This window comes from Eumetopias jubatus, unplaced genomic scaffold (genome assembly GCF_037043125.1).
Source record: "Eumetopias jubatus isolate StellerSeaLion01/CBP00866 unplaced genomic scaffold, mEumJub1_p1.0 scaffold_10, whole genome shotgun sequence".
In the NCBI taxonomy this organism is placed as follows: domain Eukaryota; kingdom Metazoa; phylum Chordata; class Mammalia; order Carnivora; family Otariidae; genus Eumetopias; species Eumetopias jubatus.
The window spans coordinates 53195958-53210200 of record NW_028274816.1 but is presented as its reverse complement, the minus strand read 5'-3'; the positions used below and the strand labels follow the sequence as shown (position 1 = coordinate 53210200).

At 51.4% G+C, this 14243-nt stretch overlaps 1 protein-coding gene across 11 annotated transcripts in view; it reads right to left on the bottom strand.

The window, feature by feature from the left end:
- Positions 1-312: 312 nt before the first annotated feature.
- POU2F2 (POU class 2 homeobox 2) overlaps positions 313-14243 on the bottom strand; it is a 57094-nt gene continuing 43163 nt past the window's right edge. For 4 of the 11 annotated variants that reach the window (XM_028088005.2, XM_028088001.2, XM_028088003.2 and 1 more), the window contains exons 6-15: positions 8447-8552; positions 8258-8349; positions 6662-6823; positions 6285-6426; positions 6048-6196; positions 5793-5969; positions 4510-4576; positions 3054-3255; positions 2843-2916; positions 1132-2587 (exon numbers count right to left, since the gene is read on the bottom strand). In XM_028088005.2, coding sequence (XP_027943806.1) covers positions 2238-2587; positions 2843-2916; positions 3054-3255; positions 4510-4576; positions 5793-5969; positions 6048-6196; positions 6285-6426; positions 6662-6823; positions 8258-8349; positions 8447-8552 — 1521 coding nt within the window. In that variant the 3' untranslated portion in view covers positions 1132-2237. Of the gene's footprint in view, positions 629-1131; positions 2588-2842; positions 2917-3053; positions 3256-4509; positions 4577-5792; positions 5970-6047; positions 6197-6284; positions 6427-6661; positions 6824-8257; positions 8350-8446; positions 8553-14243 lie in introns of those variants that run through there. The other 7 variants (XM_028088002.2, XM_028088006.2, XM_028088008.2 and 4 more) reach the window with 4 other exon arrangements.

The window sequence follows — 14243 nt, the reverse complement described above, 5'->3', positions numbered from 1 at the left end:
GCTCCGGGCTCCGGGCTCCGGGCTCTGGGCTCCAGGCTCCGGGCTCCGGGCTCCCGGCTGCTCTGCCCAGCGGGGGCCAGGCCTCTGATTTCAATGGCTCGAGTCCTTCACAGCAACACTTTGGTTTGAGGAGAGACACAGAAAGACGGGAGACTGGGAGGGGCGAGAGAAGAGCGAAGGAAGAGGGAGAGGGAGGAGCAGAGAATAGACTGAAGAGAACAGAAAAAGAAATCAAAGGAGGAATCAAACCACCCGAAAGTTTGTTCGTTTTCCTTCGTCCATTCTTTTTGCTTTCTTATTCCTTGTTTCCTGTTTCGTTTTTTTTTTTTTTTAAAGCTTTTTTCAATGGATTGGGGGGCAGGGAGCTCGGGGCTCTCCACCCCTGTCCCTGACCCCCCCTCTCTCCGCCCTGCCCACCCGCTTCCATCCGCCCTGGCTGAGGGACAGGCCCTGCCCCAGCCTCCCCCTCCGGCTTTCCCGAAGACGACGTCCATGAGGTATTTGTGAAGAGAAAGAAGCGTCTGTCCTTCCATCCGCCTTGGGGACCAAGGGCCTGGACCACTGGCGCAGGGGCTTGGCTCCACCTCGCGGCTCCTTCTTATTCTTGAAGAGTCCTTGTCTTCTTTCCCTTAAATATATATATATATCTATAAATTCTTTTTTTTCTAGTTTTAATTTATTGTTTGTTTGGTTTTTTTGTTTTTTGTGTTTTGTTCTGTTGGGTTTTTTTTTTTTTTTTTTTTTTGGTTCAAAACTTTGTTGGCCTCCACAATAGCAGGAGGGCAAAGTGGCTCCCAGCGGCGTCTCTCCTCTGTCCATTGAGACGGGTCCAGGGCTGGGCAAACATGGGGTCCAGCCAAGACTCGAGGGAGGTCTCGTGGGGGTGGTGGCCGCCACAGTGCCCTCTCAGATGGGGACCACAGGTCATGGCACTGTCCCCGCCACATGGACCCTGATGGGGATGCCACCTTGAGGAACCCCACCACTGGGGTGCGTGCGTGTGTACATGTGTGTCGGGTGGGGGGAGGAAGAGGCATCTGCCAGTATCAGAGGGACACAGGGTGGGAAGAGCGAGGTGAGTTCTCTTTTTGGTTTCTGGTCAATGTCAAAGAACGTGAAGGATCCCACGGATAGGCACTGGAATATGAATTTTTTTTTTTCAGGGAAACTGACAGACGAGGATGGGAAAAAAGACAACTTGAATGCCCTCACCTCATCCCTCTTGCCCGAAACTTCCACCTTCCCCTGGGCCAGGGAGGGGGTGGATTCCAGAGCAGAGGAGGGTGACAGGGTTGGGGGGGGGGGACATGTGAGAGCTAGAACTTCACAAACCGGCCTAGCCCACCCTTCAAAGGGAAAAGGGGGAGGTACGAGGGGTGAAAAGTCATCCCAGGCCTGCCCCTGCACTCTCCCCTGGCTGGGGGAGGGAGGAGGTTAAAGCGAGACCCCTTGCCCAGGTGGGGAGAGCCGGGGGCCAAGGGAGAGGGGGATACATGGTAGGGACACATTCTGTTGAGCGTAACGCTAAAAATTCTGTACATCCTTTGGATGAAGCTACTGAATATTTGGTGTAAGGTTGTTCACGCCCCTTCTCTTTCACCTTCTGGAAAAGAACATTTGGCGGGTGGTTCTGAGCCCACCCCGTCGGCCCCAGCCTGTGCCCTGTCTTCGCTGGCCCAGGGCTGGGGGCTGGGGCTGGAGGCTGGCACATTCTCTTTTGCCTTCTCTGGCCCCCACTGGAGGAGGCAAGGTTGGGGGTTGGCCCCCCCAGCCAGAGGCTCGGCGAGAGGTCCGCCCTGCCGAGGCTTCTCTGCCCCTGGCTGGGGTTCTTATTTGGTGTCGTAGCAGTGAGGGTGAGCACACTGAGGTCTGGCTCGCAACTGGTTTTTGGTTTGGTTTTGCGGGGTATTTTTTTTGTTTTTGGTTTTGGTTTTTGTTTGTTTTTCACCTCTGGTTCCTTTGGGGCAGCTGGTTTCTGTTGTGATTATTTTTGGTTTCTTTTTGTTGGTTGGTTTCTTTCATTTTCTTTCTTTCTTTCTTTCTTTCTTGTTTTTTTGTTTTGTTTTGTTTTGTTTTTTTGGTTAGTTGGGGTTTTTTTTTTTTTTGGTCTTTCCTCCCTTGTCACTCCGGCTCCAAGGACCCTCTGCACCACCACTGCTGGCCTCCTCGCCCTCTTCCCAGGCGGGGGGGGACTGAGGTGGGGGTCGGAGGAGTAGGAGGGGAGGCAAGGCGGGCCCTCACTCGGGCTTGCACCCTGCCTCGGGCCCCCCGGGGCCTCCAGGGGTCTGTGCTGTGGCCTCGCTGCAAGTGGAGGACGAGGAGGAGGAGGAGGAAGAGGAGGAGGAGGAGGAGGAGGAGGAGGAGAGGCCCGGAGACTTGCTGGAGATGGAGGCCGCCACTGCCGCAGCGGCTGCCGAGACCAGGCCCACGCCCGGCGGGGCGCTGAGCAGGGGCAGCCCAGCGTGGTTCAAGAAGAGCGGTGAGGTCACCAGGCCGGGGCTCCCCGGAGCCGCGCTGGCCGCCCCCAGCACCAGGTTCCCGCTGCCGTCAAGGCTGGTAAGGGGCAGGGTTCCACCAGAGGCCAGGGCTGGTGGGGAGAGAGAAAGGGGCTGGGCTGGGGGCACCTTCCAGCATCCTGCCCGCAGTGCCCCCTGTCTTCCCATCGGCCCCACTGACCCCCATCAGCAGCCCTCACACCTTCCCCAAAGGAGAAATGGGTATGAAGAGGCGAGCGATGCAGTGAGCAGGGCAGGATGGCATGGCTGGAGCAGCAATGGGGGGAGGCTCGAGGCCCCAGGGGGCCAGGCTGGTGGCGATGGGAGTGACATGAGGCAGCACGCACCTTGGATAGTGGCCAAAGGGTTGTTGCTCATGAGGGCTGGACTCAGCCCGGAGCTCAACCCCACCATTGTGCTTCTGCAAGAGGCAAAGCAGAGGCGTTAGCAGGGGCAGGGACCCGCCGGCGGCAGAACTGGGGCGCGGCTCCCACCCGGGAAGCAGCGGCGACCCTGCTTCTCTCCCCACAGCCTCCCTAAGTGCAACTGTCCACTTACCCCGTGCTGGGGTTCAGGCCCGACAAGCCGATAGCCGAGTGGCTGCCTTGAGGGCTGGGATTTGTGCTGTTGGTGGTGGCCGGGGGTGGGGGAGTAACAGAGGGGATGGAATTGAGGGGGGGCGCGGCTCCGCCCCCGCCCCCACCCCCTCCGGCTGTCCGGCTGGGGTGGAGCGTCCCCACAGCTGAGGATAAGGTAGTAACTGCCAGAGAGAGACAGAGAGACGGAGACTTCAGCTTCCACTCGTCCTCCACCGGGGAACCCGGGGTCCACCCCTGCTCGCCTTCCCGCCCGGCGCGCGCCCTGTGGCATCTCCTCCGGGGGAACAGACTCAGGCCTCCCACCGGCTCTTCCCACGGCCGCCGTGACGGCGATCACAATAATGGCAGCGTGCGCAGCTGCCACCCCCGGAGCCGAGCCCCGTGCCCGGGTGCGCTCACACGGCGCGAACCCGGCCCTGAGCCTCGGCGCCGGGCGCCTCTAAGACTTCGCCCTGTGGCTCCCTCTAGGGGCCAGGCAGGGGGCTGCGGCTGTGCGCACCGAGGTGGAGAGGACTCAGCGGCCGGACGGCCAGACAGCCACGGGCCGGCCGCAATTTCCTGCCTGTTCCGCCCCATCTGTGCCCTTGGGAGAGCACCTTCACCTCTCTGGCCTTCAGTTGCCTAATCTGGAAAATGGGGATAATAACAGGGCCTACTTTATAAAATGAGTGTGAGGATGAGATGAGTCGATATTCTTCAGAAAGAGTTTAGACAGTGCCAGGCACACACTTATAACTTTATAAGCTTCCACTTCTTATCTCTTAATCTGAGAAAAATCAATATCATGTTTGTTTTCTATTCTTTTTTTTTTTTTTTTAGTTTATTTATTTCGGTAATCTCTACACCCAGTGTAGGGATCGAACTCACAACCCCAAGATCAGGAGCCACATACTCCACTGACCGAGCCAGCCAGGCTCCAGTTTTCTATTATTCTTATATGTGGTGTTACACAGGCCCTGTCCCAGGAAGGGAGCAAGGGGACCTTTGGGCACAAAAGAGCATGTATGTGTGTGTGTGTCCGGGGGGGTTACACAGACATACACACTCTTGTATGTATATGTTCATGTATATAGCTTTTGTATGTATTATACGTTCACAATAATTTTATAAAACCTGAGGCTCAGAGAGGTAAAGTCACTCCTGGAGCTCACACAGTTTATAAAAGCCAGGACCAGAACCCGAGTACATCAACTTTTAGCAAAAAGCCTGTGCTTTTCTCATAGGAAATCGTAGAGCAGATGAGAGCCGAGCTGCTCTGGCAGGGACAGGTGAGGCTGCCCTCTCCTCTCTGTGCCCCCTGCCTCCCTCATCCCCAGGCTCAGCCTTGAGGCCCACAGATGCCCTAAGCCACTAGAGAACCTCAGGCCTGTACTGGGCCTCCCAAAGCCCCCTCACGGGCTCCTGCCCGCCCTGACCTGTTGTGCTCAGACTGCTGGAAGCTTGGGACAATGGCAAGGTCCCGGCGCCCCCTTGGGGTGTGACCTGGGGAGAGAGGAAAGAAGGCATGGTGAGGCCACTGTTTCCCAGTAGCCCCCATGATGCTCCCTGTGGGTAAGACCCCCATTCATCTGCCCTCAGGCTGAGGGGAGAAGGGACTTTGGGCACAATGCTATGCTTGTATTATGCTAGGTTCTTTCCGTCGTATCTACGTTAACATTTACCCAAAGTGATCCTGAACCATAGGTGGGAAAAAGTAATTCCTAATTGAGTGTTCTCCCACCTCTCTGACACCATCCAGTTGCAGGGCTAAAGCGTGTGTGTGGAGGGGGGAGTATTATGATGATAAGGGGCGTCTCTGCATCAGAGTGTTGGGATGTCCTATTGCTTGATTTTCTGGGACCACCCACAGCCTCCTTCTTGGCCTCCCTGCCTCCATCAGCTCCAATAGCCTCACTCTTAATGTGACCCTGTCCCTCCCCAGCTCAAAACTCCTCCTTAGCTCCTCACTGCCCGTGGTTCACGTTCAACTCCTCAGCATGTTACTTGAGAGTCTGGCCCCTGCCCAGCCCCTACCCCCATACTCATTCATATACATTCCTGCTCCAACCACATTTAAATTGCACTGGAGTTCATCCGATTGGGTTCAGCACACTCCGGCTTCTAGGCCTTTGGGCATGGCAGTCTTTAAGTGGCTGGCTACCTCTCCCTTGTCCTTTAGAACTCAGCTCAGGTAGTCTCTTCTTCCTCCATACCAGGGGCCTCGGGGGCTCCTCTCTGTCACGTCACAGCCCCTTTCCACATGAGATGCAATAAAGGGGTGTCCCAGTGCGTCTGATCCCAAGCAGGTCTGCGTGCAGCTGTGAACCTGAATGTACACCCAGGGACATAACGCTGTCCCTGCCTGTGTCTGTGTGTGTGGCTGTGAACCCGTGTGTGTGTGTATGGGGGGGGGGTACCTCCATCTCCTACCTGGGATCTCTCTTCATGTGGCCATGCACTGTGAGAACTATTTTTGGCTCTGCTGGTATGTGTCTGTGGATGCTTGTATCCCCCACATAAGACCACAGTTCCCTGGAAATTGTGTCCCCGTGTGACTGTGCTCCAACCTTGTGACAGCCTGTCCCCAAGGGTGAGTCTCCCTGCCCCTGTGCCGGGCACTGTGGACAACCAAGTAGACTGTGCTTCACAGAGGCACCTGCCTAGGGGTGGGCTGTTGCCAGAGCTTTATGCCCCCCACCCCCAGAGGGGCTCCTGGTACCAGATGGGGGCTGTAGCTGGCTGGCTTCCCCGGGCTGGGCAACATGGGGGCTGCGCTGCAGGGGTTGATGCGTTTTTCCTTCTGGCGCCGGTTGCAGAACCAGACGCGGATCACTTCCTTCTCCATGTGCAGCTGCTCTGCAATCAGCAGGATCTCCTCTGAGGTAGGCTTCTGGTTCTGCGGGCAGAGGGCTGGTGAACCCCAGTTCCACCCCGCCCCCCCACCTCAGAGCCTCCCAGAAGGCCGCGGCCTCACCGCTAGAAAACTCTTCTCTAAGGCGAAGCGGACGTTTGTCTCGATGCTGGTCCTCTTCTTGCGTCTCCGGCCAGGGAGCCCGTCGAAGCCCAGGCTGGGGCTGCTCAGCTGGTTGGGGCTGGGCAGGCTTGAGTCCACAGACATAGTCTCTGTGCCCGGGAGGAGACGGGGGCATGAGAGGGAGCCTCGGGGGCCCACCACCGGCCGCCCGCCCTGGGAGCCCCGGCCCAGTCCCACCTGCGTCGTTGAGCCACTTCTCCAGGAGGGGCTTGAGTTTGCACATGTTCTTGAAGCTCAGGTTGAGGGCCTCGAAACGGGAGATGGTCGTCTGGCTAAAGTCGTTGCCGTAGAGCTTGCCCATGGCCAGGCCCACATCACCCTGGCCGAGTGGGGTGGGGAATGGGGCGGCCGTCAGGGCGCAGGTCTCACCCCGGTCCACCGGCTGGCCACACCCCTGGCCCCGCCCACCGGCCGGCTGCGGTCTCTCGCCCCCCCCACCACTTGGCCACGCTCACTGCCCGGTGCTGGGGAGAGGGAACCCGCGCCCCGCCCACCACCTGGCCAAGCCGCGTCACCCTCAGGCCCACCGCCCGTGCTGCCGGGTCGCCCCAGACCTGTGTGAAGCCCAGCTTGATGCGGCGTTGCTTGAAGGTGCGGGCGAACTGCTCCAGCTCCTCCAGGTCACTGGGCTCCTCGGGGTGGGATGGTGGCTCCAAGCATTTGGGGGGCTGCGGGTGCGAGAGGTGCGGGTCGGGCAGCGTGGGGCGGGTCACGGCCTGGTAAGGTGGGCAGGGGTGGGTGGGGTGCAGGATCGAGGACCAGGATGGGGCTCAGCAATGGCTGCGCAGTCCTCCCTCCCTCCTTCCCTCTCTGCCATCCCACCTCTTCCTGCAGGCTCTCCTCTACCTGTCCCCAGGAGGCTGATGCACACTCATTGTCAATCCCCATCAAGGGGACACTCTGCTGCTCCATAGAGACCTCTCACTGCCCCCAACTCTCTCTCTGCACATTCCCTCCCAGCCTGCAAACTTCCAGGAGTAGCCAGCTCCTTTCAACCATCGGCTTTTTCCCTGGAGCTGGGGGCCATGGTTTTATCCTTCTCTCAGGCAGGGAATTAATGACTGGCTCTGCTACCGAATCGTTGGGTAACTCAGGCAAGTTTCTTAATCCCCCTGGGCCTCAGTTTTCCCCTCTGCAGAATGGAAACAATCATGGTTGCTCCGCCCACCCCATGGGGTTGATGGGAGAATCCCGTGAAAGGTTGCAGATAAAGTGAAAGCATTTTTAAAAGTAGAGGAGGAGGGTGCCTGGGGGATTTACAAAGAAGCAACAGGTCTCTCTGAATTGCTTTATTTCCCTAAAAATATCTGAAACAGGTGGTGAGTGCAACCATGTTGGTCACATAAGTCCTTGATCCATTTTCCAAATGCTGGGGCCAGATGGGTTTTGGAATTCAGAAATTTTACAGATTTTAGAAAGCCTACACAGGTCACAAATAATGTGACTCCCCCCATCAGGGTCGAGGCATCACCCCATCACTGAACACATTAACAGCTCTCAGCAAAGCACAAATATCACATGGGAGGGAGAAAGGAAAGTCATACTCCTAGCCTTAGTTCAAGACAGGTTTTGCAGCCACATGACTTCTGGTCTCACATTACAAAAACAACTTGGTTTTCCAAGCATTTTGGATTTCAGAATTCAGCTCAGCCCTGTATTAGTCTCTAAACTTTTTGGGTTAAATAGTTCATATTTTTTGAAAGGGCTGTTAAAAAAAAGTGGGTAGGAAGGAACGTCAAAATCCATAAAGAATCGTGAAAGATTATTATTGAAGTCTAGAACCCAGTCAGCAAACTGAAAGAAAGGCCAGGCCACAACCTATAGGTTTTTTGCACGTGTGCATTTTGGGGTAGCGGGGGTCAGATCAAAATCTTTCGTCAGATTCTCAAAGGAGTCCATGTGTCTGAAAGGGTTAAGAGCCCCTAGGGCCTGGCTGATTCCCCTCCTTCTATAGAGGAAGAAGCTGACCCAGACAGGGAGAGTGGCTTGTCTAAGGTCCCATAGCAAATCAGTGGCAGAGCAGGGCTGGTTCCCAGGTCTCCCAACTCCTATTCTGGCCCCTATGGTCATGGGGAGGGTTGAAGGGAGCAGAGACCCTCACCCTCCCACCCCCCCTCCACCCAGCCTGGCATATCGGTGGACATTCTCACCTGTGGGGGCAGCCCGGCCCGGGGCTGGGAGGTCAGAAGAGCTCCCTGGGTTTGCTGAGGTAGCTGGAAGAGATTTGGCGTCGGTAGCAGGCCTGGGGAGACAAGGGGATTGCAAGGGGTGAGGGGGGACGGAGAGTTCTGTGGAAGCATCCTCGGGGAGGGGAGGCCATGGGGTGGGTGGGGCCTTACCTGGCTGACTCTGCTGGGCCTGTGGCAGCAGGAACTGAGCAGGTGGCTGGAGGTGGTGGCCTGGCACAAGCACCAGCTGCTGAAGCTGGAGGAGCTGCTGTATGTCCTGGCAGGGAGGGGGATGGACAGAAAGCCTGAGTCCTGGCCCAGCTCCCTCTGCACTGTGTGAGCCCTGAGGGGTTCCACAGAGTGGGTGGGGAGGGATGGAGCACGGTCTGTGAATGGCTTCCCTTAGGTAAGGGCCCACAGGAGGCTTCTCCCAACCCCAGGCTACCAGAGCATCCTATCTGGGCTGACCCAGGAGGGCTCGCTCTTGATTTACCTTCTCTTTCTTGAAGAAATATTTGCCTTGTCTTACATTGAACCACAGAACAAATAGTATCGTTTAAAAATGTAAATCAGACCAAGTCTTCCCTTCTCTTAAAACACTTGAGGCAAACGATACCATGTCTGGAATTAGCTTTAAAATACTCCAGCACAGCAAAATAAAATAAAATAAAATAAAATAAAATAAAATAAAATAAAATAAAATAAAATAAAATAAAATAAAATACTCCAGCACAGTAAATTGGTTCAACAACTTTGGAAAACTCTTTGGCACTGTTATGGTTTGAATTATGTCCGCCCCTCAAAAGATATATAGGAATCCTAACGCCCCAGAACCCCAGAGAGTGGCCTTATTTGAAGATAGGGTCCTAATCCAATATGATGGATGTCCATTTAGTAAGGGGGAATTTGGACACAGAGACAAGCATGTACAGAGGGAAGGCACTGTGAAGAGACCCAGAGAGAAGATGCCCAACCCTATCAACACACTGGCTTCAGACTTATAGCTTCCAGAGCTGTGAAAGAATACATTTCTGTTGTTTAAGACAGCCAGTTGGTGGTTGGTTGTTATAGCAGCTCTAGAAAACAAATACAGGCAGTATTTACTAAAGCCAAACATACACCTGTCTCATGACCCAGAGATTTCCCGCCTGGGTGTTAGCCACTGTAAGTGCATACATGTGTTCACCAAAAGACACGTGCCACAGTGTTCACGGCAGAACCATTTGTAATGGCCCAAACCCAAAGAAAGGCCAGGTACCCATCAGAATCGAAATGGGTGAGTAAACTGATTCACTGGAATGCTACAGCAATGAGAAGGGGCAGTCTACACTCTGTAATGGCACACAGCAAAATAAACTTCCCAGACATGATACATGGAAGAAGCTAGACATGATAGAGAGCATCCTATATGGTTCCATTTGCATTTGGGGAGGGAGAGGCTAGAAGGCATCCCCAGGGGCTCCTGGGGAGCTGGCCATATTCAGTTCTTGATCTGGCTGCAAGTTACATGAGTATGCTCAGTTTGTGAGCATCACTGATCTGTATATTTATGATTTGTGCACTTTACAGTATTTGTTATACTTCAATGAAAAGATTTTTTTTTTTTAAGGGAAATGAAGCAGGGACAGAGGGAGAGAAAAAAACATCCAGCCTCTCCACAAAAAAAGTGAAGGGTATAGATGAAACAGGATTGGCAAAAGGTTGGTGTCTACTGAGCGGGTGAAGGCACGTACAGTTCCTTATATCATACCCTCCACTTTTAGGTTTGAACATTTCCAAAAGGAAAAGCAAAACCCCCTTAAACACAGACACAGACACAGACACACACACACACACACACACACACACACACACACACACACTCCAGTGGCTTCTCATAGCCACAGTAATACAATCAAAACCCCTTACCTGCTCTCTAAGGTCCTTCATACCAAAGCCCGTGCTAGTCTTCCTGACCTCAACTCCTACCTCAGGGCCTTTGCACATGCTGTTCCCGCTGCCAAGCAGTTCTAGTTCTTATACTCCTGCCTAGGCCCTTCCTGCCACCAGGTCTTCACGTAAAATCACCTCTTCAGGGGCGCCTGGGTGGCTCAGTCAGTTAAGTGTCTGACTCTCGATTTCAGCTCAGGTCATGATCTCAGAGTCATGAGATTGAGCCCCACGTCAGGCTCCATGCTGGGTGTGGAGCCTGCTTAAGAGTCTCTCCCTCTCCCTCTGCCCCTTCTGCTTGTGCGCGCTCTCCCTCTCTCTAAAATTAAATAAATCCTTAAAAAAAAAAAAGATTCTCTCTCTCCCTTTTTTCCCCCTCCTCAGGCACTCACATTCTCTCTCTTAAAAAAAAAAAATCACCTCTTCAGAGATGCCCTCCTTAACCACCTAATCTAAAGCAGCCACCACCACCCCTCTCTTTGTTACCTCCATTTCACCTCCTCTGTTAAGACTTATCACTACCTCAAGGTATCTCTCTGTTTACCCTTTCGCAGTGCCTCTCCCTCACCTGGTATGTCAGCTCCATGAGAGTGTGATCTTGATGGTTTTGGTCATTATTATAATCTCAGCATCTAGAATATCTGGCAGCCAGTAAGTGCTCCACATATATTTGTTGAACGAACCCACACTGACGCTTCATAATTTGCTCAGCAACTTTTATGACAGTTGAAAGTTATGTTACTTAGGGTGACATTCTTTTTCCTTCTGGAAAATTGAGGCAGATGACATATGCCCTTCAATTCCTCCCAAGGCTATCGTTATTCCAAAGACCAATTTAATGTCCTAGGAAGTGAACAAACTGAGGAAAAAACATACGCAACTTGACACAAAGGGTCCATTTCTTTAGCATATAAAGAGTGATTACAAATCAATAAGAGAAAAACTAACAATTCAGTAGTAATCTGGCCAACATAGGGCTGGTGAGTGCCCAGCAAAGGAAATATAAACTGCTCTGAATGAAAACACATTCAGACTCATTCACAATAAGATAAACAGAGCTACAACTGCACTGAGATACTATTTTTACATATCTGATGGGCAAAGATAACAGCAGTGTATAACACGCTGTGTTGGGGCAAATGGGGAAACACACACTTGCACATCACTAGTGAGAAGATAATTTGGCAATGTCTGTCAGAATTACAAAGGCAGGGCAGAAGACATGAAAGACATTTCTCCAAAGAAGACATACTAATGGCCAACAGACGCATGAAAAAATGCTCAACATCACTTAGCATCAGGGAAATCCAAATCAAAACCACAATGAGATCCCACCTCACACCAGTCAGAATGGCTAAAATTAACAAGTCAGGAAACGACAGATGTTGGCGGGGATGCGGAGAAAGGGGAACCCTCCTACACTGTTGGTGGGAATGCAAGCGGGTGCAGCCACTCTGGAAAACAGTATGGAGGTTCCTCAGAAAGTTGAAAATAGAGCTACCCTACGATCCAGCAATTGCACTACTGGGTATTTACCCCAAAGATACAAATGCAGTGATCCAAAGGGGCACCTGCACCCCAATGTTCATAGCAACGTCCACAACAGCCAAACTATGGAAAGAGCCCAGATGTCCATCGACAGATGAATGGATGAAGAAAATGTGGTGTGTATATATATAAATATACACACACAATGGAATATTATTCAACCATCAAAAAATGAAATCTTTCCATTTGCAACGATGTGGATGGAACTAGAGGGTATTATGCTGAGCAATGTAAGTTGATCAGAGAAAGACAATTATCATATGATCTCACTCATATGTGGAATTTAAGAAATAAAACAGAGGATCACAGGGGAAGAGAGGAAAAATAAAACAAGACGAAATCAGAGAGGGAGACAAACCATAAGAGACTCTTAATCATAGGAAACAAACTCAGGGTTGCTGGAGGGGAGGTGGGGGGGAGGGGGTAACTGAGTGATGGACATTAAGGAGGGCATGTGATGTGATAAGTACTGGGTGTTATATAAGACTGATGAATCACTGACCTCTACCTCTGAAACCAATAATATATTATATGTTAATTAATTGAATTTAAATAAAATAAAATTTTTAAAAAGTAAAAAAGAATTACAAAGGCATATACCCTTTGACTCAGCCATTTCACTTCTAGGAATTTATCTTAGAGATACATTCACACGTGCAAAATGCTCTCTCTAGAAGGGTATTCCTAGCATCATGCAGTGTTCAGCAAGAGTGGAAACAAGCTGAACACACAAGAGTGGGGAACAGGCAAATGAACTAGGGTGGATCTTTATGACGCAATACTATACATTCATCCGAAAGAATGAGGACACTCTTCGTGTCCTGAAATGGAACAATCTCCAAGATGTCCTGTTGAATGGAGAGCTCAAGAGACAGAACACTGGGTATGATGTGCTACTGTTTGCATTTTTTTTAAAGTATTTCTAGGTATTTCCTGCGTATGCATAGACTATACCTCGGAAACTATACCAGAAACTGGCAACACTGTAAATCCTTCCATATCTCTTGAGTTTTGAACATTTACCTAGCCTAAATAAAGAAATAAAGATGTCCCACCCCCACCTACCCAACCGAACACTCATTTCTGCCCGACATCCCTGTTTTCCCAACCATTCGTGTTTTGACTGTTCAAGGCTATTTCCCGTCCACTGCAAAGGCCTCTGCCTTCTCCCTGTGCCTCAGAAAGTGGACAGAGTACCCAGATGCTCCTGACCTCTCACTTCTTCTCTCTAGCTACTCGTCATCTAAGAATACAGCTTAAGGGGTTTGAAGTCCCAATACTCTATCCTTTGAAACTGTGTCCATTCTTGCCTTGTCTTCAGAGCCTCTCCATCTGATCAATCACATGGTGGTGTCCCTTCCACATGAGGCCTGGCCACGATGTGAGTGAAGCCTGGATTTCAGGCCCCCCACCCCTTCACAACGGATCCTTCCAAGTCCCCGTACCTAATTTTGGTCTCATAATTTTGTCTTCCTTTTCCCTAAAAAGACCTGCACACTGTATAAAAATCAGGCCCCACAAAACTGAACCCACCCTGCTCTACCCTGCATTTCTCGCGATGCAGTGCATTTGCTTATGTACAATTTTCCTCTGCTACACTATAACTCTAGAAGGCAGAGGCCAGGTCTTACTCTGCTCATATCCCTAACCCTCAACACAATCTGGTCAGCCCCCATTAAATGCCCACTGAGCTGAATCAAGGAATAAAGCCAGATATAAAGACTTATCACCAACGTTTTTCTGACTAGCTTGCTGATTAAGTATTTGTTAACTACTGTCTCTCCCTAGTGTGACTCTCAGTGAAAACCCCCTTTCTCCCCAGAAGCCTAAAAGAGAGGTGTCTGCAGATTTCTTTCTGCATCTCCCCTGGAGAGGAAAAGGGTGGGGAAAGTGCATCCCAATTTGCAGAGGGCCTCATGGTGAGAAGTCCACATGAAAAACCCAACCACACCCCCACTCACTGTCACTCAGACCAGAAACTTAGGGGGCAGTCCCGATACCCTCCATCCCTTCTCTCCCCCATCCAACACATCTGCAAGCCTGAACAAAAAAGTTCTAAATTTTTTCTGTGCTCTGAATTACTTGATGTCTGACAAAACCTACTGCCCCCTTCTCAGAGTTAAAGAATGGGTAAAATAAAATGCATAGGATTTCATATGAAATCAACTATATATGAAAAAGTCATCCAACATCTTGAATTGTGATAATAACCTATGGGTTTCTTTATTAGTCCATTAAATAATAAGATCAAGCAACACATCTGATGACTACTGTAATTTCAAAGCAATGATGAGTAAAAACAATATTTTGAGGTCTCTGTGTATAGAAATACCTGTGGATTCCATTGGTGACAGAGCCCCGCTAATGCTACTGTGGTCTATTCATAATAGAAGGAAACGTAACATTTTCAGTTAGAGGATAGTAAAAGTTGAGACATAATTTTTTCCCATCCAAGTTCATGGACTCCCCTGAATTCTATCCACAGACCCCT